Here is a 25114-nt window from a genome sequence, read left to right as displayed (position 1 = left end):
TCTGTGATTCTGTGATTCTGTGATTCTGTGATTCTGTGATTCTGTGATTCTGTGATTCTGTGATTCTGTGATTCTGTGATTCTGTGATTCTGTGAAATGGTTTTCTATGTTTTGTACAATATTATGGAAAAGAGGTCAAATTATTATAAATTGTGTCATTGGAAGGAAAACATGATCCTTGTTTAAGATGCCTCCTGCAATATTTGAGAGCTGTTTCTGTTCCTGCTTTGTAGGAAAGTCATTTCTATCACTACCACCCATGTGTGTCCTCAGTGTCCGTCTAAATAAGGTTTTCCCTCTGAGCAGGGCCCTACCTTCACCTTTCTCTTTATTCCCTCTTGTTCTCCTCTTACAGCTTTTCAGTGTATTTTTTTCAATCAAACTGATGGAAAGTGAAAGTTGATGGAAAAGAGTGATTTGGAGATCTTCCAAACCCACCTGGATACCACCCAGAGACCCGTGCTCTGGGTGTCCCTGCTGGAGCGGGGGGGTTGGACTAGGCAGTCTCTAGAGGTCCCTTCCAACCTCAACTGTTCTGGGATTCTGTGAAACTTTACATCTACTTATTATTATTTGCATCTGCAATGCAATAATTCATAAAGCAGTTACTGCGTTCCAAATCAGTGAGGGGAACGTTGCCATCACAGTCTTCCAGTGTGTATCTACATGCCACTGGAAAGCTTGTGAACTCATCAAGAGCACCTATGGTACCCTGACATGCCAGATATAGGCCCAGATACCATCTGCATCCACTGCTAATTATTCCCTGTCCTTCTTGTGTTTTTTTTTTTTTTTTCCCCTAATTCGTCCCCAGTTCTGTTCAGGAACTCCTTCCTATCTCTGCCTGCTTTAACTTCATTGATGCCTTTGCAGTATTCCTTTGTATTTTATTACACTGTTAATACCTGCTCAAATGCTAATTCTGATGGCTAACCCTTCTGGGTCTCGGAAGAACTGTCACCTCAGCAGCTCTAGAAGCGGAGCAACACCTATAAATTAGAGGTGTTGGCAAGAGAATGTTGTTTTTAAGTTTCCTGCACAGGGCTGGACAAACAAACAGGCATCCTACCTCCGCTCTTCCTGGAATAGGTGTGATTAATGACAGCATGAGTCAAGTCCTAATCTGGGTATTAGGACATAGGATCTAGTATCTCTCATAGTATCTGTTATCTGGATGAGACAAGTGATCCCTTTTTACCAAGCAAGATGAATGTGGAGGGGGAAAAGCCTCCCAAATTTAAGTCTGTTGAGCTCACCTGTATTGTTTGTTCAGTCTATGGTTGAGAATCTACTGGAGCAAATTAATGGCTCCCTCCTGCCTGCACATCCCCACTTAGGGGGAAGCTGAGTCACACAGACCCTGGTGTGCACCCACCTCTGCCCTCTGCGGTGATGCTCCTGTTCTCCTGTCTCCCAGTATGATTCTCTGCATACTGAGAATAAGGACAGGCAAGTGCAGGGCCCTTTCTCTGCAGGACAGGTGCAGAGAAAGACTCTTCAGCAATTTCAGGAAAAAAAGGGGTCTTTGAACAAGCAAGGGGTGCTGTGTAAACAGGTTTCATTGATATCTTTCTTCATAAACAATGAGCATTTGATTGCTTCTTTTTGAGGTGCAGTAGTTTGCAATTAGGAGGGATGAAAAATGCTTATTATCTAACAAACTTTAATTGTAGCGTAATTAGGCACTCCTAAAGCAACTCCTGCCTTTTTACGCAATCTGACATATACTTAGTATTTCATATCTTGTTTTATGAACTTCAGTTTTTGAACTCAGTTCATTGCAGGTATATAATAAATACAGAGGTAAATACAGAGAATATTTTACGAAATTATTATTCCATTTCAAAATAATGATAAATGTAATTTCCTCAAGAAAATGATTATTTTTAGATATGGTACTAACTTTTAGTATAACTATAATAAAATCTATTTGAACTTAATAGAAGTATCATTACATTTAAGTGGGCTTAATCTGTGTGCTTTTTAAGAAAATAACTAAAATTATATTGAAAGTATTGTATGGATAAAAGTAATACTTTTAATCTAGCTGCATGAATGGCATCCCTAAAATTTTTCAGGGTACCACTCAGTTTTTCTTCTCTACCAAGTAGCAAAATAGTACAGTTAGCAGTATTAAGAGAAGCAAACAATATTGAAACACGATTTAGTGATGAAGTCAAATACTTCTTCAAAAAGTGGCTGTGTAAATAGACCTTCTGTCTACATCTAATAATTGGTAATCTGCACTCATTCTTATCTGTCCCAGTGTGATGATGGTAAGGCAGCAACCAAAGCCAAGGAAGTTCTTCCTCACATGGAGATGGAACTTCCTGTGTTTTGACTTGTACCCATTGCCCCTTGTCCTGTCACTGGCCACCACTGAGAAGAGTTTGGCCTAACGAGCACCAGGTGACACCAGGAGCAGTGGTTCCCAGTTAGCACTCAGTTCATACAGGGTGATTGGTGCCTTGCAGCAGTGGAGATGGAGCAGAAGCAGCCTCCTCATCTTTCCTTTTGACTGTTGACATGAGGTCCATGGTGTGTAGAAGCTGCGACTGTGTTCCTACTCCTCTCCTTTCACCCTCAACCTGACCTCCCTGTAAACAGCACATAGAAAGGGGCTGCATGGGCACATGCCAGCTAAGATCTGTCTAGCATGCACATTCTAACCAAGTCATTGATCAGTTTGTCTCCCCCTAAATAAATAGAGGTCAGTCCCCAGAGCACTTTGAGCTTTCCTGCATGGCATCAGACTGCTCTGCAGAATCTCATCTTGAACAGGGATACATCTCAAGGATACTCCCTGAGGCTGAGAGATTTCTTTTGTCCAATAGATCCTTGGTAAGTGATTAATACCAGGCTAAAACTGTACAAACCTTTGGGAAACTCTGCTAAGTTTCAGTTCTGTGCACATAAATCCTTTTAGACATAAACCGTGGACCAAGTGTGGGATGAGGATTGGGCCCAGTTGCACCCAGACTCCTCTAGGAAGGAGTTTGGAAAGTAAAAGCTAAGTCACTATGTGTCATCAATAAAACATTGCTATTTTGTGCCTCACTCACCCACAGCAAATGGTAAAAAATAAAGTTTTCCCACCTCTTTATTCAGATACAGCGTGGAAGGATCTCATACGATCTTACCTCTTTTGTAGCTCAGGACAGTATTTTACTTATTTCCTTTTGCCCTCAAAGCAGCCTGCTGCCAAGGTGTAAACACAGAGCCAGTCAGAAAGTTTTCTAACTAGTCTGCATAGATCTGTTAAGCTAGAATTCCTTAACATAATTCATATGCCTTAATATCATACAGTTTGTTCACTAATATTCCAATCAAATAAAACATACTCTTATCAAGGCCTTTTCTGAACTAGGCTGTAGAGCTGCAACTTAGTTGGTGCTTGCAAATTAGATTGCCAGCGGTATCATGTTCTTGAGGGAGAAAGCACTTTCTGCTGCAGTTTCTGTCACCCAGTAGTTCCAGCAATTTTACTTTTTTTCTTCAATTATTAATTTTTAGGATGGATCTTGGTATTTAGAGAGTAGCATGTGCAAAAGAAAATACCAAAAAAAAAAAAAGCGCCTCATCTTGCATTGTGGATTCCAGCAACTATGTGCAGTGTCTGAAATCACTGAATCAGTCAAGTGTTTGGTCTGTTTGGAGGTCTTTCAGGATTGTGGGGATTAATTTATTAGACCGGCTGTTTTGACGACTAAATGATATAGAAGAGCAGTTTTAGTTCCTGTGATCATGGCTAGTACAGAATGTTGTTGGGGTTTTCTTAAAAACAAGCAGTAGGTTGATGACCACCCCACAGGCTGCCTATGAGAACACGCTTCCCTTTTTGCAATCCTCACTTTCACTGCTCAACTTCTCGTTTTTTTTAAGGGTAGTGGCGGTGATAGGACTTTATGAGACCCTACTAACCCACCAGTTTGTACGATTAGGTTGTATTCAGGTCGTTCAGTTCTTGCACAGTTTAGTGCTGTTTTAAGATGACTTCACAGCCCAGGTGATATTTATTGTGTACTGCCAACTTCTCCATGTTGCTAATGTCACCAATCACCTATTCAAAGGAAGTGAAATATGAGCAGAAACTAATTTCGTTCTCTCCAAAAGAATGTCAACCTAAGCATACATTTTCTTGGGGCACTATTTTACTTCTACCCAATACAAGTGAGATCACAGCTGAGAAGCGACTGAAATTGTTATCTTTGTTCTGTGGATTGCATAATAGGAGCAGTGTTCACACTGATCCTCCTCTTGTCAGGCTGGCAAATCTGTGCATACACAAGTCTGGGCAGATTTGGCAATCCTTTATTTACTCAGAAGCGTAAAACTCTGAGCATTCAGGTTCTGCCACAGGTTTTATAGATTGGGTTTAGGACACAGAAGAGGGAGTTGAGGCAGTAAGGCAGAAACTCATCTGTGATCTTGGAAAAGGAAAACCTTTTCCCTCTGTCTTTGTGGAACATTATTAAAGGCATGTGATGCAAGCTCAGTATGCAGCAAGCCCAAGCCTAACTTCTGGAAGCACGTGCTAATGTTGCCTGTGCTGGTCTGGATCCCCTGTGTGTCTCATTGTTCCCTTGGTTGTGCAAAAGTTGTCTGAAAGAGGAAATTAAATATGTTCTGTCATTAGGAATCAGAGCAGCTGATCCCTTCAGTTTTGTTTAGAACACAGTTGTATTCAATTTCCTGCACAGAATGGAGAGGAGTATGCAAACCTGTCTGCAAGTCTAGCAAGAATCACGTTCCATACAGCACCATTCTAGAAAGAGACCTGTTAATTGCTGCGAGTTTCCTGTCAGAAGGGCTCAGTGTGGGATTATGATTGTGCATAATGTCACTACAGTTGCTAATGCTGCTTCTATTAATACAGCTTTGGGATAATATGTTGCCTAATATGTAATATAAAATATCTGGTTGCAGGTTGTTTTCTGCTGAAGCCCTTCAACTCAGTATATTGAAGCTACTATTTTAAATATTTTGTTTCAGGTTTTCTAGGGTGGTTAATTGGCATGGCAATCAATATTCATTCTGATCATATCCTCAGAAATCTGAGAAAACCAGGGGAAACTGGTTATGCAATACCAAGAGGTGAGTAAAAAAAATATTACAGAAACGTATAATAAGAGAAGACCTTCTAAAGCTTTATATATTCTTGGGGGATGATACAGTAGCATAGGCTTAGATTAGAAATTTCATAATGTAGAAGTCATCTACATGAAGAAGTAATCTGACAGTTTGGGAAATGTTTTTCTCTTAGCCAAGTATTGGAAGGAGTCAGTTGCATGCATCGTGTGGTTTGCACAAACCTTTGCATTTCTTGGCCAATTTTGATTCTATTTTAAAAAGTGGTACAAATCTAACACAGCCTTCCAGCACTTTCTGGAGACTCGGCAGGTGGGTAGAGGGAAGAAAATAAAGACATAAATTAGCATCCCGCTGTGGGGAAGGACAAAAGGTTCTCAGATACTTAATTGGTTGCGTGCACCATGGCAGTTGCTCCATATCTGAAGAGGGGTGGATCTCAAGGAATTAGAACAAGCAAGGATTACGGTGGTGAGGAAATAGGACAGAAATCCAAAGGAAGTTCGGCTTTGTTAGTTTTGTTCTTCATGGGATGGTACAGAATATGGAAGGACTTGTGAAGATTAATGAATGGTGAATGTTTATTGACACTCTTGGAAGCATTAGACCATTCCAGGCATTTTCCACTCTGAGAGAGTAGGAAATAAGTTCCTTCTGAATTCTGCAGTTTCTGCAAGTTTGGTTTGTTTTTTTAATAGATATAAATATTGTTTATGTATAATTGTTTTAGACATATACAACCGGTGTTATTCACTTATTTCACCGGTGTTATTGAATGGCAAGATTGAAGCAGTTAAGATAAGCTTTCCTTAGACCCAACTAGAGCTAGAGATAGGAACAAAAGATGCATCTTAAAAAACAAAACAAAACAAAAACTTAGAGAATAAATTTGCCTGAGTAAAAAATGTATGGCTACTTCAATTCATAATAATAATAATGTTGTGTTTATTGTTAACTTAGTTTCTGAAGTAGTTTGGTAGAATAAAGAAATTAAATGCTATATCATAACTAATGCCATGTGTACTTTACATTTTAAAAAGTTTGAGTTTGTGATCAAAGAGCCAGTTTAGTATTATTGTACAGTAATTATCTATAAAGGCATGAAATTGTTTCTGATACTCCTGTATCTGCTTTTCTCTGTCATGATTAAAGAGGAAAATTGGAGCTGGAGAAGATCTGTGTTCTAGAATGAGATCAAGTAATCTTTCAAATTAAACTGAAAAATACTGCATTCTCTACCTTTAACAATTATGTTAACTGAAAAATGGATTGCTGTGCTACCTGTAAGAGAGATTATTGAAGCTCTGCTTGATTGAGGTGCTCTTAGAATAATTTTATCCTTCTTTTTAGGAGGAATGTTTGAATATGTCAGCGGAGCAAACTTTTTTGGAGAGGTTGTGGAATGGTTTGGGTTTGCCCTTGCCTGTTGCACCGTTCACAGCCTTGCATTTGCAGTGTGCACCCTCTTCATCTTGGGTTCACGGGCGAAACAGCACCACCAGTAAGTGTTTGTGTCCTAAGATTTCTACTATCTCTATGCCACGCTTTATTGCCATTTTAAAAATTATGCCTTATCCTGTAGGGATGTTGCAGAACAAGTCTTGCGAAAGACTTGGCTACTGCAATCTTGGATAACACAGAATATTCCCTGAGCAGTATTAAACTGAACAAGATTTCACCGTAGCAATATTAGGGATAAGGAGAATGAGCACACAAGGTACAGTGAGGTCAAAATGATGACATATCATTAAAGATGGCCTAAAAAGATAATAGACTCATTTAGGAAACTTTCGTTCCTTCAGCATGTACTCTAGAGCTCTTTCCTTTTTTTGCTTGAACTAGTTTATAATCTATAAAGTGTATAGAAAAAAAAATGTTAATAATTATACTGCTTAGTATATGGTGTTTAGCAGTCTCTATTCAGTAAATAAACCATCGGACTGATAATGGACTGTAATCACATGCTGACTTTGATCAAGTTTGAGGGAAAACCTGTTTCTTGGAAGAGTGCTCTTTAAGGAGTAGCACATTTAAGATGATTTGAATACCTTAATCGTCCAGTTTAAGTGTTAATCATTTTGTTATTTTCAGCTTCCTGCTTTGTTTCTCACTAGGCAACTCAACTGCATAAGAAATAAACTTCAATTTAAGGAGGAAATAGACTGGAAATAGTATGAGGAAACAGACAAAAATGAATTAGATCAGCTGGGGCTTTCTCTAACAGAATGTTGCAAAGAGCCTCTGGAGATGGAGATTTTCCTTCACCTTGCACCTGAGATGATCTCGTTCTCCATTGCCCTCTCCATGAGATACTTTTTCCTAATACCCAACCTGAGCCTTCCAAGCTGTCCCGTGTGACTGTTGTTTTATTATTTTATTTTATTTTTATTTATCTCAACGTTTCTCTGAGCAGCCTCATCCACTGCTTTCCCATCCTCAAGAGGAAGAATTCTGTCCTTATGTCCAACTGGAATTTTCCTTGACGCAGCTGTTGCCTCTGCTGCTTGTAGAGGCCAACGTTTCTTGTGTGCCTCCAAGAAGAGTCTGCTTCTGTCTTCTCTCTAATTTACTTGCAGATACTAGAAAGCTGCAATTAGGTTCCACCTTAACCTTCTCTTCTCCAAGCTGAACAAACCCATTTCACTCAGCCTTTCTTCATATATCATATATCCAGCTACCTAACCACTTCAGTAACTGTCTGCTGGACGCTAGTTGACAGAGTAGGAGCCCTAAACTGGATATAGTGTTCCTGATGGAACCTCTCAAGGGAGGTGTCCACAGGGAGGATCCACAGGGCTTCCCTTGCACGTTACCATTCAGACAGGGCACAAGCCCTTGTTCTAGATTGAAAGGGAAAATCTGCAGAACCCCAAAAGAGGGGCTTTAGGTTTATGGTCAATCATTGTTTCTTCTGTGCTTATCGAGCCGTCAATATGACTGCCAATAAGAATACTTGCATCTTAGTAGAGATGAGGTGAAAATAGTTCCTATTTTCCATGTTAGAACAGGAAATACTTGAAGATAACAAGAGAAGTATATGTCAAACAAGCTGATCAGAAAAAAAAGTTGCAATTGGGAGTGCTACAAATGTGCTCTTTTGAAAGAGGCTGGATTTGAAAAGAGTGAAGATCTTTCAGGGGAAGTAGCAGTAGGACTAGTCTAGTATCTGACTAGATTGTACATGTCCTGACTGGAAAGGGGTTTATTCCAATCCAGAACAGGGCTGTTGCTCCAGTATCTAAAGTGTCTCTTGCTGCCACATGTAGTTGCTAAAAAAATTCACTACGTGTTACCCTCTTGGCAATTGTTTTTTCCTTCTGCTTCTAAAATAGGATATATTGCATTATACATTTTACAACAGCAGGCCATTCCTTCCCTGGCTGCTCTCTCCACATTTATTATTTCACATTTACATTGTATTTACACTATATTTACATTATTATGACTTCCCATTGCTGGCAGCAGTAGCTTTAATGGAGAACAGATTTCATCAGAGTGAGCGAACCAACCAGAGTAGGTTCTAAAGACTTTTTTTCTTGTTTTAGAGCTGAAGAAATAGAGCAAATAATTTGAAAGCATTTTACAATTACTTTAATTTCCTTGATGGCATTTCGAAGGTACAATACTAATGGTATTTCTCTCTCTGTTTTTCAGATGGTATCTTGAGAAATTTGAAGACTACCCAAAGTCGAGAAAAATTTTGATTCCATTTGTGTATTGAGCTGTGCATGAACTACGATCTCTTGCTGGTGGTAACAGAGTCTTTGAAATGTCTCCTTTCTGCAGCATCCAGCCCTGTACAAGTATAAGGCACCTAATAGTCTCTCATCATCAGTGCTGCTATTATTAGTGCATTAATGCTACTATTATTCTTTTTTTCCTCTTAAAAAAATAACAAAGAAAAAGAAACCCCCAAATATCTTGGGCACAGCGATAGGAATATAAACGTTTTTCTACCATTGTAATTCACCATCATAAATACATTAGCTGTGTATCAGATACATTAGTGTATCTGGATTCACATCATAGGAACTACCATACTGTACAGGGCTTCTGTTGCTTTCTTTTCTGCCCCTACAGCCTTCCGTAATTTCTGTCTGGTCTAGGCACGCTGTCCTGAGGATGGTGCCATGAGGCCAGTCACCAGTATTATGCATTTTGGATAGGGGTTTTGTGTGCTGTTTCACCTGTGTGCACAAATGAGGTTGATTTGTTTTGCCTTCTGAATCCCTCCTCTGCTCCCCCCCAAACTTCTGTGAGGTCCCAATGCAGGGAAGGATGAACAAAATCGCTCTTAAGTGACTGACTACCTGTTAGTCTTGCTCTTTGCACTCTGATGCAGGCAGGGACACTTTATAGATGAAAACTAATGCCATATAGACAGCCTAAGAGGTATCCTACCCAAATAATAGATTAAGTTTTAATCATATTTTTTTTCAAAGTTTAGCTATTTCTGATAAGATTCAAAATGTCACCCAACTTGGTCACTCTGCACTTTGGGAGAACATTTTATTCATTTTATTTGGGTTACTTAGGCCAGTTTAGCATTGTTAACAATTCTGTGTAACATTTTCTACCCTTATGCAAAATCTTAAGATTTTTATAGAACCCTTATTATGCTGCTTAAAAAAAAAAACAACTGTGTCTTCCTTTTACTGTTGAAAATATCTAAGTGTTTTGTGTTCTAAAAAGATTGGAATCTTTTAGTATTTATTTCTTACTTTTTTAATAGGAATTCTTGCTCCTCCTCCTTTTATGTGAAAGACCCCAGAGGGGTTTCAAAACCATGGTAGTAACCCAATTATATGTATATATTTGGACACATCTGTGTTCTTTGTATCCTTGTGATGTTAAAAAAAAATCAGAATTTCTAAAGAATCTGAAGAATTGTATGGAAACTTGAAAGAAAATGCTGCTGATGGAGATCTGTGGGAATCAAGCTTTTGCTGAGTGTTTTCCGATGTGTTTACATGGTGTATTTTGGATTGTGTTCTTCAAAACAAACTTAATATAATTTTGCCAGATGTTGACTTTTCCAGTATGGTGTTGGATTAAGCTTTGTCCAAAGCTCAAAGTTCTGCCTTTGATATTGATTTCCACCGCTGTAATAGTCCGAGTAATATATCTGAGGGAAGAACTGGTACCTTTCATGTTTTAGATCATTATTATTTAGACAATAATTTAGATAATAAAAAAAATACACGCAGTGCATTCCAGAATTGGGCTCTGACAGAATGTACTACACTTAATGATTTCTCCTCCTTCCTGCCATGTTCATACAGTATTTACTGCACTGAAGTCCTGGCCATGGGTAATTGATGTTAAAAGAAGTGCAGTAAAACTTCTGTTGTTACTCACAAAAATGGTCCTGTGAGACCATGGGGAGAAGCAGGGAGGAGCTGTCGGGCTTGCAGGGGTGACAGCCGAGCCAGCGCGAGAGCCACCAGCCGCTCTGGTGATGAAGCTGGTGCTGCTGTTTGGTTGGGAGGAGACTGTGCTCTCAGCCTCCCCCCTGCTGAGGGAGATCCTGGGAAAACCCACCCACCTGGAGATCCAGGTGTCCATTGCTGCACTGCTGGACTCAGCTTATTTACGCCTCTCAGACTGTGGTGTTTACAAATTTCCTTGGGAAGTCTGAGGCTTCCTCTGTTTGTATCACGACACTATGATTGGACCTTTGCTCGTAGCTGTTCCAGTGGATACTCACTCATCAAGTTCCTCACTCATCAAGGGATGGTGAAGCGGATGATCTAATGATACCTAATTTAGGGGTTTAAATAGTCTATTGTTAATTGATAAGCACATATTACCTTTAATATATTATCTTTGTGGATTACTTGTTAAAACAAGCGCTAAAGGGACAAGCAACGGGTAAAAAAATATCTGGCTACTGCAATTTAATCTCTCATCCCCATGTTATTGTTATTTTGCACAGTGTTTTATGAAAAGGCAAAAACTCTTTTAGTAGTAAAGTACTGAGAGAAATGGTTGTGTATTCAGTTCCTGAATTAGGGATAGACTTTCAGCGACTGCAAATACCTAATCTAATACCACTCAGTACACACACACACACACACACACACACACACACACACACACACACACACACACAAAAAGGCCTATCTGAGAGTGAGGCAGTGAATTATTTAATGCCCATTTGAGTATAGAACTTGCAACAAATAAGGTACTGGAATAGCAGTCAAACTACTACCACTAACTGCTATTATTACTCTCTTAGTGAATCTTCTTGCTCACCTTTCTTCTGCAATAACAACACAGTAATGTGCTGGATGGATTTTACTTCTTGGTATGAATGAATAAAAGAGGAAAAGATACTACACAGGCATATACATGTATACCACAGCAATAACATGTACAATTTGTCTTTGTTCTTTCTGCAACATGGATGGACAAAAATTCTGTAGGCAATATGTACTAGGAGTCAAAAAATGTGTATGTAAACACATTTTTTATGATGAATACCTGTATATAATCTTTCATGTTTAGTAATGTTAAAGATGCCTTACCTGCCTAACTTTATCTATTATGAAGTCAAGTAGAAATCCTTGAGAATAAAAATGCTTTCATTTTCCTTTTGTTATTATATGGTACATATATTGATTCAAAAATAATGTAATTGTGTGTGTGGTTATAGGAAAGTAGTTTTGTAAAAGGAAAAATAGATCATTTCTATTTTTCATAGAGCTATCATAGATCTATCTATAGATCTATGATCGTATGATCCAAGATACGATTTTCTGATCTATGATCAGAGAAATTCTGCTGACTTGTTTTTATCTCAGAATGATATGAAATATTTCCTTAGATTCAAGGAATGTGTGACTACATTCAGTTGTGTATAACTGTATCAAAGTTTACAGAAAAATCTGTACTGATATCTTAATTCTGCTCTTGTTCTATGCTGCTAAATATCTTGAGTAAAAAGTTGGCTATTCTTGTCTGCAACTTTAACTTCCGGTTTATGTGCAACAGGATGGGATATGTGGAAAACACTGAGAGAAGAAAAAAATTGTTTTGGTAATTATGTATTCTCACTGTATTATACTGCAGAAAGCTTTCACAGGTAAAATGCAGAATTTACTTGGATAGTTAATTCTGGTGTTTAAAGACTAAGCTATACTGGTGAAGGGTATAGAATTAACTTGGTCAAATCCTATGTACTTTTTACAGGGCATCCCCATTTATTTATCATAGTTTACCATTGGGTTTGACCGAGTTTATTTGTCAGAAATCATGTGATACTGACTTAAATGCACACAGTATGAAAATGAACTTTGTAGGCTGCCTTTTCCAGAAGAAAAAGTCTCCTTTCTATCGAGTAGTAATAGCTGTAGCTATTTAAGGAAAGATAACTTCTTTTCAGAGCACTTATTATCTTAGCCAAAGTTGTTCTTCTACTAAAAGATGTTTTGTGGTGTACATTGCTTGAGTACTGTTTTTTCTCATAGTAATCATATATAAGTATAACCTGTGGAGGTTGGCCAAGACTTCTGTACCAGTAATTCCAGTCTCCCAAATGAAGTCTCATGAACTTTAGTAGCTAGGTTATATTAGAATACCCATAGGCATATAGGAACTTGATGAGATGCATTCGTAAAGGTTATTAAATGTCGCAAGATAAATTTAGTTTGTCTAATGATACATTCTTAATTACATAGAAGACATACTCTGCAATTACCTGTAGATTAAAGAATAACAGCAGCAAAGTGGGAGTAATACTCTTTTGGATTCCCTCCTGCTGTTAGTTCAGGTGAACTTTTCATTTTACGCAACTACACAACCTGGCATTTCAACTGTTTTAATTACATTTCAGTAGCATATAATTTAGAGAAATGAAGAAAACATACCAATGACTTGTCATATAAAGTTTCAATCTTTCAGCAGTCAAGAAATCCTGACTACCTTTCACAATTTATAGCCTGTTTTGGAAAAACACCCCTAAAATTTTTGATTATTGTAGTATGAGAATGTACCAGCCTCTTCTGTACTATTAATTTTTATCAGTAATAGTTTCTCTTGGCCAAACTGTCTTTCACGCATTCATCAGTCCATTTTGTCAGACAAATAAACCTTTTCTGGATAAATCTGCTCCACTTTTTGCAGTGATGCAAATTCATGTTCACACATGCATACCCAGAACACATGGAAGCAAGCAATTTTGGAAGGTTGCACTAGAAGACAAATGAAAATTGAAATAAAAAGTTTTGCAGTCTGTTGTAGTTAACTACCTCTAAAGGGTCCCTAAAAATTGTTCCTGTGACATCCTAGACTTGGACATCATGTTTAGATCCATGGTTCAGACTGGTAATGAGGAGAGTGTTAGGGACCATGTAGCAGCAGACTGTCTGATGCTTGCAGACCTGCACACAATTTGCCATTGCCTGCTAGCATATTCTCAGTAAATGCTACCAAGAAGATGCACTTGAATCTTCTAAGTTATTTCTGTGAAGAGGTGTCATCTGATGTGCTGAGTTGGAAGACCCAATGCTGTTCTGCAGGGGTCTGTTTGTACTGTGTAAGCGATCAGAATGGACGCATGCAAGACGCAGTCCCCCAAAATCTCATGAGACAAAAATAATGTTCTCTTCAAATAGAAGTCTCTAATTAATCATACCAAGATAGTACTCTTATGTACTTCATCTTGTTACTAATTCATACATTTTATAAGTTCACCTTTTTTTTTTTTTTTTTTTTTTTATATGAACAGGTCATTTCTGGATTTAAAAACTTGATTAAAACCAAAAGTTTTCATTTAAAATGGCCCTATGGTTCCCATAGTTTTCCACTTATACCTCCCTTGCTCACTGAGGCCCAGTCATTAGATGCCATGTGGCTTTTGGTGGTGGACATTTTTCCCTCTGACTTCTCTGTAGATTATTCCCTGCAGCTCTCTATGTTGTTGATTCATTATTACCATTAAATTCTCATTTAGAAGTATCTATTTTTCCCTTATTTCAGTCTCTTTGCTGTAATGCTGCAAATAATTCATATATGCTCTTATGAAACACTCCATTTTTTTTTAAGAATGATTATTTGCTCTTGATTAGGCAAAGGTTTATGCAAATTTATTTTATAAAATTACAGAGTAAAACTGCATTGTGCATCTGGGCAAAAGTGTTTTCTCAATTTAAACAGTTTTCTCAAACTGAAACTGTTTGCAGATGATAGATATTCTAAACGTCAACTGATAATATCCTGTAATTGCCACTTTTAACAGGTTTGCTACCAAAACACAGTAGAAGTGCAGTAGTAATATATTTCCTGATCATTCATACTAGGTGAATTACCATGACAACAGCTTGTCAGGGCAATTAATTTCAGCTGACAGCAGGCAAAACAGGTAACTCCTTTGCAAATGTAACCCAATCTGCTATTGTGGCTAAAATCTGAGATAATTAGCAAGCATCCACAGTTCCTCTTCCGTATTTCTGAAAGCTGGCAATGTTTCAAAGTAAATCTGTCAGTCTGCATTGGCTTTGATGTATTGCAATAGAACTCTTCTGATTTTCTGGAATGTTCCCCTTTCTGATTCCAATGCAGACTAGATATACCAAGCAATGTACAAATGGTACAAAAATGCATACATGATTTTGTACCATGTATGGTGCAAAAGATATGTACCAAGTAATGATATATCTTTTGGTATTTTGTCTCTGTGTTAACACTGGGTTATCTGGTACTGTTTAACACGTACTGATTATCTAACTTCTTGCTACATGTAGAATCAGGTCAGGTACTTCTGACTTGTCTTACTGTGGCTCTGTATAGACGTGGATTTGCTGGGACAACACAGAGCACTAGAGCTTCCAGTTTTTACTGAATGCTGCTTACAGCAGAAATCGCAAGCCACAGAATCAGTTGGAAAGGCTGTTCCCTCCTCTAGTTCAGGGTGTGTTTCTCCCAGCTACAGAAGTAAAGGGCTGCAGTGAGTGACTGAAACTACGAGCAGCCATGTTACATACAGCGTTTTACCGGCGTCCCGGGAGCTCTTGTACCTTCGTATGTTCCCACCTTCCCCTCAAGGCCAGGGCTAGTGTTGGAGGCTTCCCTGTAGCTCGTTCTGTGCCACAATCATACAGGGAAATGCAAATGAACTAGCATGTGCCAGCAGTAACAACAGGCAACATGAAGGACTAATAAGGCCTATAAAGCTCATACTTCCAAAGGGCTGAAGGTAAGTGGGAAATGAAGGCAATTTTGATACACAGAATCATGGAATGGTTGAGGTTGGACCTCTGAAGATAAAGTCCAACACCATTGCTCAAGCAGGGTAACCTGTATGCTGCACAGCATTGCCTCCATGAGCTTGCTTAGTATCTCCTGCCCAGAGCTGAGGAGAGGGGCAGGATCCCCTCCCTTTCCCTGCTGGCAACACTCCTCCTGATGCAGCCAGGATCCCACTGGCCTCCTTGGCCAAGAGGGCACACTGCAGGCTCACAGTCAGTCTGTAGTCCACCATGATGCCCATCCCTCCTCTGAAGAGCTGCTTTCCAGCAGGTGAGCCCCCAGCCTATCCTGATGAGTGGAGTTGTTCCTCCTTAGGGGCAGGAATGTTGTTGGACTTCATTTGGTTCCCCTCCACTCAGTTTCCCAGCCTGCCCAAGTCCGTCTGAATAGCAGTACTGTCCTCTGGGGTATGAGCCACTCCGCCCAGTTTTATATCATCGGGGTAGGGGTCCTGTTGGTGAAGGAAGCAGAGAAGGCAGAGGTGCTGAAAGCTGCCTTTGCTTCAGTCTTTACTGCAAAGGCCAGCCCTCAGGAATCCCGGACCCCGGAGACAAGGACATCCAGGGAAATGAAGATTGTCCTGTGGTGGAAGAGGACTGGGTTAGAGATTATTAAGCAAACTGGATATCCACAAGTCCTTGGGACCTGATAAGATGCATCTAAGATGGAGATGGTTTTGCTAGGGCATTCTCCATCATCTCTGAAAGTTTGCCCCTGACCTTCACATCTCCCACTAGCTCTGGCTGTTTTGCTAGTGCTAGGTTCAGCAGTGCTGCTCGCCTCGTTGGCTCCTCTCTCAGAAGCTAACATCAATGCTCTCCTGGAACCTCCTGGGCTGCTTGTGCGTGCTGTGTTGTCTCTCCAGCAGATATAAGGGTGGCTAAAGTACCACATGAGAACCAGGGCCTGTGAGGGTGAGGCTACTTCCATCTTTTTATTTAGAAGGCTTCATCGACTTCCTCTTTCTGATCAGGTGACCTGTAGGAAAGACCCACAGCAGTATCACCCATGTTAGCCTGTCCTTTAAGCCTGACCCGTAACTTCTTGACGCACTCTTTACTCACCCTTAGGCAGAGCTCAGTACATTTCCGTTGCTCACTCCCATAAAGAGCAGCTCCCCCTCCTTGCCTGCCTTTCCTAAAAGGCACACAGCCATCCCTGACAGCACTCCCGTCATTTGTCTGTAACTGCAAGGAGATCGTGGCCCTGAGACCACACACAGACCTCTAACTCCTCCTGTTACTCCCCATGCTGCATGCACTGGTGCACAGCTGTTTCAGAGAGGTGTCTGAGCGTGCTGATTTCCCTGAAGGGATGCAAGTGGAGTTCTATAGTCCTCTCTTGTAGGTACTTATTTAGCTGCATGCAGTTGCTGGAGGCTTCCTTTCTTAAGCCCTGTTTTGCTGGCTGCATGGTCTCTACAACTCTCCCCTTTCCCCATCTTTTGGCTCCACTGCTGTGGGGATTGAGCCTCTTGAAGCTGGTCTGTCTGCATGGAAGCCTCTGCACACAGACAGCTCCAACAGCTACTGGGGAACGTGCTCTGTGATGTGTCCTATCCGAGGAAGTGCACGACGCTGTGACTGCTGACAATGGTGATGTTTTGGGGCCCTGCTGCATGGACTGTTTGCTGCCTCTGGTTGCGGCTCTCGCCTCCCACTTCATGCGGGTGCTGAGTAGGAGTAGAAGGTCCAGGAGAAGGCAACCAAGGTGCCCAGATCCGGGGAACATGTGGCCCATGACAAGAAGCTAAGGGAGCTTAAGGGAGCTGGGCTCATTGATTTTGGGGAGGAGGCTGAGGACTATGTTGTAGCTGCCGAAAATACTAGTGGTACAGCCACAGGGCTGGCAGGACTAAGCCCATCTCAGCAGCGGCTGATGGTACAAGAAGAAGCAACACCTACAAGGAGCAGTTCGAGTCTTCAGGTTGGACATGAACTTGTTGAGTGGGGTGTAGACCAGCACTGAAGGGGAGAGGAGGGTCACGTGTGGAAGCTGCACCTTAAGCTACCCATGGCACATCCACTGGTGGTGACAGTACCACTGCGAGAATGGGACTGGGTTAAGCACCTCCACCGGTGCCTTCTAAACAATGTCCCCATGAAGAATTTTTGGAATAAATAATGCATTTGGTGAATTTTGCCTATTTTCTGTTCAAATTCTCTCTAAACAACTCTCATTAAAAAATAAGCAAACAAACACAAATCTATTCTGAATTTTATTCATAAAATGGATTCTGTTATAATTTAAGTAATACATAATCAATTTATGGACTTTAAGAAAACTGATAACAAGAGGGGATACCAGAAACTTGAAATTCTTTTGATGTGCTTGGTCAGCTCTCACATTCTTTCCAATTCATGAGTAAAAAATCTAATGTTATAACATATTTTTGCCCCAGGTTAATTTAATTTAAGCAAAATATATTTCACTTAGTGATCACGAAACTAATCTACTATTCCTTGTAAATAAAAATAGTTATGATGCAGGCTGCCCATGCATTTGCACTCCACTCTAGTAGAGAATAAAAGAAAGCCAGTGAGAGTGTGGTTAACTGGGAAAATATGTAGGGGAAAAATACAAAATGCCTAACACAGGTCTATTGTATTAAAGACTGATTTCCATAGTACCCTATTTTTCAACCAAGCAAATAACCTTCCATGGCATTTTGTACAGCAGCCTCCGAGTCGTCTTTCATTTTATGTAAATTGGTTTTCTTAAAGGTTGCCAAACAAGCATTTGGAATTAGTGATGCCTCTCGCTAATTTGGGTCTGTGGGAACAAGTTCTCACCTCCCTTAACCTCTGCCCACATTCCTCCAGAGAAACATATGTCCCTTTCCTTCCTTCAGCTCCAACAGCAAGGCCAGTTGTTTGGCAGCATGGTGGGCACTCAGCCAGAGCCCTTACTTGCTCTAGAGGAGGTTTTATCTTTCATAATGCATACTGTAAATATTTTGTCCTAGCAGATCTGATTTGAAACTTTCCTGGGTGTGTGATGAGATCTGCCCTGAGACAGTCACAGACCAGTTCTCTTTCCTTTTAGGTAAGTGCAGGTGTAACTTCTGTGAGACTAAAACATTTCATCTACGATTCTTGCTGGGGTTCATGTAGCTGAAAGGAGAGTTTGGAGCAGATATAGATCCAGCGCAGCAAATAATAATGCCATGCACTACAAACATCAATGAATTGTTCCAAGGAGCTGTGCTGAAGGTGGAGGCACTGCATGTGGAGTTGTATGTTCTGCCGATGGCATAACCAAGGCTAAGGCAGCTGACAAACCACTTCTACCCTCTCCTCCAGCCCTTTGCCAGAGCCAGTGTTAGCAAAGACACGTCATCTCCAAGCCAGCAGGAAGCAATAGGAGTGTCACAGCCAAGCTAAATGGCCTTATGCACCATCAGGCTGTCCCCTTCGAGAGACATATCACATTCAGGATAGAGAAAGTTCTCTAGAGAGTTATCTTGTCAGGGAAAAAAGGAAGAGAATAGAAGGAAGAAACAAGGGGCATAAGCTAAAGGAGGAGGCTTCCACATCCTCAGGACAGTAATTGTACAGTAATTGTACAATTGTACAGCAATCCTCACAGTTCTTGCTCGCCACTCCTAACAGATACAGCCCAAGGGAAGACTATGAAGTGGTCAGCACTTCACAGCAGTGAAGAGGAGAGCTCTTCACACATCCCAGCTAGAAGTACGGAGGTGGAGACTAGTCCTATTAGGCAAGTTATGGAAGAGGATGGTCATGAGAGAATCTCCATCAGACGCACAGAGGGCACTTGCTCATAAATCCATACAAACAAGGAGACAGAGGAGCCTATCTAATGCAGGAATTTGCTGAATCCTTGACACAGCATCCCATGAGAACACTGCTGTCAGAATGGATGACCTCTGGAGAGTATGGCATAGGCCATTGGTAATGGGAAGAATCAAGAGAAATATTAAACCTGAGTGGCAACAATGTTAGAGAAGCATTTTTTAAGCAACAGTGATGTATGCTTGCAGTACTTCTGTAGAGATGTCTTCATGCCCAGCCTGACTAAATTCCTAACCTATGGCAAATGAACTCAGCAAATAAGAGGTAAAGACCGCACAGTTCTTCATTCAACACATGTTGTTCTACTGTTTTCTGACACCACTGCAAGACTAATTGGCAGCACAGATCTTAACTCTTAGCAATGGCAGTGAGGTGGTTTGGCCAGATGTAGAGAATTTTATACATTCCTCAAAAAGCTCAAGGCTTACATTACATTAATTTGTCTGTCACTTTCTCACCAGATGTTCAAGAGAGGAATTCCACCTCACTGCTGTCCATCAAAAATAGGAACTGTATCAAGCACCACCTCAGGAGGAACTATCTGGAGTCAGCTTCAAATATATCACCAGGCAACTCTGGAACAGCAGCTGGCTGAAGAGTTTTCTGAGGATGAAAAGAGGCTGCCAAGGCCCCGCTGAGCAGTCCTGCAGCCATAAGTACATCTGTCTTGGCTCCAAATAATCTTGATGCTCCCATATAGGAGAAGGAGGTCGATTCAACCCTGATACTGCGTGGATACTACATTCTTCAGCTTTACCTACCTGGCCTTAGAGTGCTTGTCAGTCCAGGAACTCAGAGGCATAAACTTACTGTGAAGCTGATGCTCCTCGAGATAGGACATGAATACTGTGAATAGCCTCCTTAGCTTGGTTCCTGCTGCCATGGAGTGCCTGTGGAAAGGCTGGGGGAGGCTGAGCACTGCTTAGGGTTCTGCAGGTCCCCAAGCTAGACTTTAGCTCCTTCAAAGAGTAAATGGCAAACGGTGTGCATAAGGGTGGATGAGTCAGTGCACTGCCAGTCTTGGTCACCCCCTGCCTAGTGCCTTCATCCTTCCATCCCACCTACTTTATTCCTCTCTCCCTAATCCAGGCCTTTCTCTACATGCCTTCAAATGTCTAGACATGTTCAGTCTTACTGACTCACACTTTTCCTATCTTATCCTTCTGCCTCGTTCTAAAGTACCTGCTGTACCTGCTTATTCTTTCTTATCAGCCCTGCGGTGAGAATACCTGTGGAATATCTTGTGAGGAGTCAGCGGCTGGCAGAGCACGTGGTGGCAGGCCCGGCGTGTGACATGACACACTGACCAAATTCCCACCAGCGCCAGGCACGCATGTTCCAGTCCGTCAGCAAGGTCTAGTTGCTGCCTGTACAGCAGCTCCTCAAGCTTAGCACAGATGAGAAATAGTTCTAGTAGATTTAACGAACAGGATATGAGCTGAGTCCTACCTGGGCATCCAACTTGTATGTCCAATAGGTGCCATCAGCAGCCCCCCCATCAGTGACCCCCTCCATGCAGTTCCTGAGGCATCTTGAGCAGCTTGCAGTGTAAATCCGTTATTAAATCTATCCTGTTTAAAGCCCCCATAATCCCTGTTTAGCCCTGAGTGACTCTCTCTGACAGTATCTATCTCTCTCTTGACCACCTTGTGGTCAGAAATCCCTACCTAATCTATCCTATAGGTGCATCACATTTGTGTTACCTACAAGAATGTACATGACATATGACCCCTGAAAAGAGTCTGTATGGATCTGCTCCTGCCCCAGGCTTTTCAGTGCATTTTTAATTGAGCAGATGGATGATGCAGCCTGCCAAAAATGCTGCTCTCCTTTCATCTCCTGTTCCTTTCTGCTCACATATGCATAAACCAGTATGAGTATGCATGGGGTCAGCACTTTCATACAGGTGCTGTACCATTACCCCTTTGAAATCCTTCCAAGCTGTCCAAATTCAGCCCAAACATAGTTTAAAAGAGTAGCTTGGAAGGTGGACATGGTAGGATGTCGATATCCCTAGGGATGGAGAGGGAGCTGCACTGCAATGCAGTGCAAGTGTATAAAGGTATGCGCACGTGCTACCTTCAGATGACAACTGGTGAGCAGGATGAACACATGGAAAAAGGTTGGGCAGTTTACCAGGGGAGATAAATCAGCTCCCAGAAATCAGAGCAAGATTAAATATGGCTTTGATCTAGCTTGGGAACTATTAAAACTAAGCTTCATTTTCACCATGATAGTCTCTGCTGACACGAGATAGCTTTCTTAATTCTAGCCATAGTCATCCTGATAGGCGTAAAGGAGTCTCCCGGGCTGAAAGCAGTGGCAGCCGGTGCTGGATCTGGTATCACATTAATGTGGTAAATGAGGGCTCCAGACCACTTCCTCACCAAACAAATGGTACACCCCATCTCCCTAGCTTTTCCAGTTTGGCTCACCACTTGCTTAATCCTGTTTTTCTTCTACTACCTTGCTCTTCTCAGCAAAAAGATTACAATCAACAGATCTGAAGGAAAGAAATCTTATTCTAATAATGTTCCTGGGGAGCAATTTGTCAAGGGGGGAATGCCTTACTTACAGAGTCTTCTCCTAGCAGGTGGTCTAAGAGCTAAATTTACTTTTTCTAAGATTTTTAAAGCATGTGCACCTACGTTCTGAATTGGGATCCCTTGTCATTACTAGGATCCATACAGCAAGTTCTGTGTGTCCTCAGCTGTGTTCCACACAGTAACCTGGAGAATGACAACTTACCAATGATCCTGGGATTACAAACAAGAGTAACAGAGGAATCCTGACCAGTTCAGAAACCATAAAATTGCCATGAAATTTCATGAAAGTCGCTTTAAGGTATCTCTCAACTTTTCATTCAATGGTGAGCCTATGTTCTTACAAAAGGAACTCTCTGTAGGGCTTTAGCCTATGGAGACTGATTTCATACATGGAGACTGATTTCATACAGCTTTTCTGATCCTACTTAGGAAGATATTTCACAGAGATTTATAGATATTTAATATAAGCTTCACTTTTTTATGATCCCTCTATCCCAGATAATGGTCTACAAACAAAATTTAAAATATCTTTAAAAACATCTTAAATTGCTTTCTATGCTTGCTATTACATTTTAATTTCAATGTCTAAGTATGCTTTTGAATAAAGCAAGCCTTTAAGATTTAATTGTATTCAATTAGGTGTCAGTGCAGGCAATGTATTCTCTCTTGAGAACTCTGACAAGTCTTAAAGGCTGAATTTTTTAGAAACAAACACTTCCAAAAAACACTTCCAGACAAGGGAGGGAAGCAAAATAGTGCACATGAGCAATTTTTTTTGCATAGACTATTCTTAAACAGAACAATATTTAGTTGTTTTGATGTCACAGAAAACTATAAAAAATGCAGTTACATATTTAATTCCTGTGTAGTAAGCCAAGATATATTTTTCATTAAAAAGGCAGTATTTTACAGCACCAAATATATCCAGAAAACAAAATGGCACATATACCAAGGTCACACATTTTTCTTGCCTTTGTTGAAGTACCAAAAATCCACGTAGCATGCAGTGGTGAAACACCTCTGTGGCAGTTTCATCAGGTGTATTAACCACTAGCCGTGAGGCAAGCGCATACGTGGCTGTCCGTGCAGCCTGGCTCCCCAAAGGTGCCGCCCTGCCTGCAGGCACATTTGGATGCCTTGCGAGCCGCCTCCCACACTTCCTCCACTTAGCACTCAGCTATTTTATGTGGGTAGCTAGGAGAGGGTTTTAATGTGCATAAACCACGCCTGGCTAGAAGCTGCAGCTGTTCAGCGCTTGATTTATCATCTGTTAAGCTTCTCTGGCAAAGGGCTGGCAATGTTTGCAAGACTAGTGGAAGGCAGGAGGAGGAGGACAGCGATGGCTCATGGCTGACAGCTGCTTCAGCCTTGTCAGCCTTCCTCAGTCTTGATGAACATGCCTCAGCACCGTGAGTTTGGGCAAAGCTCAGTGTTCATCAGAAGAGCATGTTGAGCCAAGAAAGAGGAAGGGCTGGACCAAGTGGAAGATTTGAGGATAAGAAGGTGATGTGATTTTAGCCTATTTGGGGATATTCAGGCCTTCGTTAATGGGAGACAGAAGACATTTTGAACAAGCAAAAATTGGTATTTGGAAGCCTGTGTTTCCGGGGGGCAGATAAAAAGAAGGCAAAACATCACGCTTTCTAAGAACCAGAAACTCAAGTTCTATCTTTCTACTTGTCTTTCCATTATGATCAACTCAATTTGAGGTATGAAAGCCATGTCTTCACTCTCTTGCCTATGTATTTACTGAAAAAAAAAAGAATGACAATAAAGCAGCTAAGGAAACTTTCTCTCCTTCTCCCCTCCTGTTGAAGAGCACATTCTCAGGGCTACATGTTACAGATGCCCTCCTTAGCTGGACGCCCTTTCCTTCTCTCTCCCATTTAGCTAGAGATTGTGGTTAGCCCTGTTCTTGGCTATTGGTGCCTTCAGCAGACAGGTGTCAGGTCACACCTACTGCTAGTCCTTCCCCCTATGTCTTCTCCATCCACAATATCATCTGCAAAATATATGAAAAGGAGGATGAAGCTGGGGAGTTTGGAGGAGGTGCTGGGCTGGAGGCTTGCAAGGAGATGGTGGGTGACTAGAATGATGGTCATATGGGAGAAAATGTTGGAGTCACACTCCAACAAAAGCGTGAAAGCACGAGCCTTTGGAAAATCCGCTCATAGTTTCTCAGCATTTATGTCACCATTATGGAATCATAGTCATGGCAATCCTGAGCTTCAGAGCGCAGATTTAATCATGTGGTTGGGATGCTGCATTTCCATCTCGTTGTTTTCAGAGTGGTAAGTTAAACCACATTAAAGGTATGAGATACTGAGATACTGAGATACCCACCTTTATTTGTGTTAATGAGTTTACAGTGTTTGTTAAAAAATAGATTAACAACAAGCAGTAGGCAACATTGTTTTGTATATATATCCTCCCTAGACATCTAGCTTTACTACTGTTATTTACCAGAGGATAAGAAGTATTCACAGTATTGGCACTGCCATCATCAGGACTGTCAAAGTGATCAACTACAGAGTTACCAATCCATCCAGCATTGTCACTGTTGCCAAACCAAAGATGAATTTGGCTGAAGCTAAAACTGAAATATAATCATCCAAGAGGGAGTTGTGGCTGTATTTCCTGTGAAAATGTATGCTACTCCATGCTGAAAACTATTCTGAGTGCACTTTTTTTTTCTGGATTAACAAGTTATATTGGCTCACTGCTCAATATCAAGGCTAGAGCAAGGGTGAAGGTGAAGTGTGTGGTCAGGTTAGGGAAGGTTAGGAAGAATGGGACCTTTTCTGTCACAGCAGAAGCCACTAGATCCCTCACGATTACTATTCAACTGCCCATGAGGGATGTCATAATTGAGACTGCCAGGTAGTATTTGTCACTGTGCATGATGAACCCTTCTCTCTGCTGTTCTGCTGTATTCAACTGACTGGACCATTGCAGATCCCGAGGGGCAGTGTGGGGAAAGAACTTCTGGTCCACACATATGCTGAAGCTGTTTAAGGAAAAGGCCAAATCACAGGATTAGAAAGAAAGCAGACAGTACATTTTTAAAATCCCTTTTCGTTCGCTTTACTGCTCAAAATCATCCCTGTACTTTCTAACGGTCGCAGGCACAACATCGGTTAACGGCAGCCGCGCCGCGCATGCGCGGCGCCCTCCTCCCCGCCGCGCCGCGCGCCTGCGCACTGGGGGAGCGGGGAGAGGCCGCCCAACGCCCTTCCTCCTTCCCCTTGGCTCGGCGCGCGGCGGGAGCGCGCCCTCCGCCGGCGGCGCGCAGCGCGCATGTGCGGTTGCCAGGGCGGCCGTCTGCGGTGAAGGTTTAAAATCGGCGGCGCATGCGCGGTGCCGCGTCTGCCTCCGGAGCGGGGGACGCCACATTGGAGCGGCGGCGGCGGCGGAGCG

General features: G+C 41.4%; 1 protein-coding gene across 1 annotated transcript in view; it reads left to right on the top strand.

The window, feature by feature from the left end:
• Nucleotides 1-10842, top strand: part of SRD5A1 (steroid 5 alpha-reductase 1) — a 13973-nt gene extending 3131 nt beyond the window's left edge. The window contains exons 3-5 of the mRNA XM_026048553.1: nucleotides 4993-5094; nucleotides 6439-6589; nucleotides 8743-10842. Coding sequence (XP_025904338.1) covers nucleotides 4993-5094; nucleotides 6439-6589; nucleotides 8743-8809 — 320 coding nt within the window. The 3' untranslated portion in view covers nucleotides 8810-10842. The remainder of the gene's footprint in view (nucleotides 1-4992; nucleotides 5095-6438; nucleotides 6590-8742) is intronic.
• Nucleotides 10843-25114: the final 14272 nt, after the last annotated feature.

This window comes from Nothoprocta perdicaria, unplaced genomic scaffold (assembly GCF_003342845.1).
Source record: "Nothoprocta perdicaria isolate Ctin4 unplaced genomic scaffold, notPer1 scaffold_55, whole genome shotgun sequence".
Lineage (NCBI taxonomy): Eukaryota > Metazoa > Chordata > Aves > Tinamiformes > Tinamidae > Nothoprocta > Nothoprocta perdicaria.
This window is presented reverse-complemented; position numbering and strand designations above follow the sequence as displayed.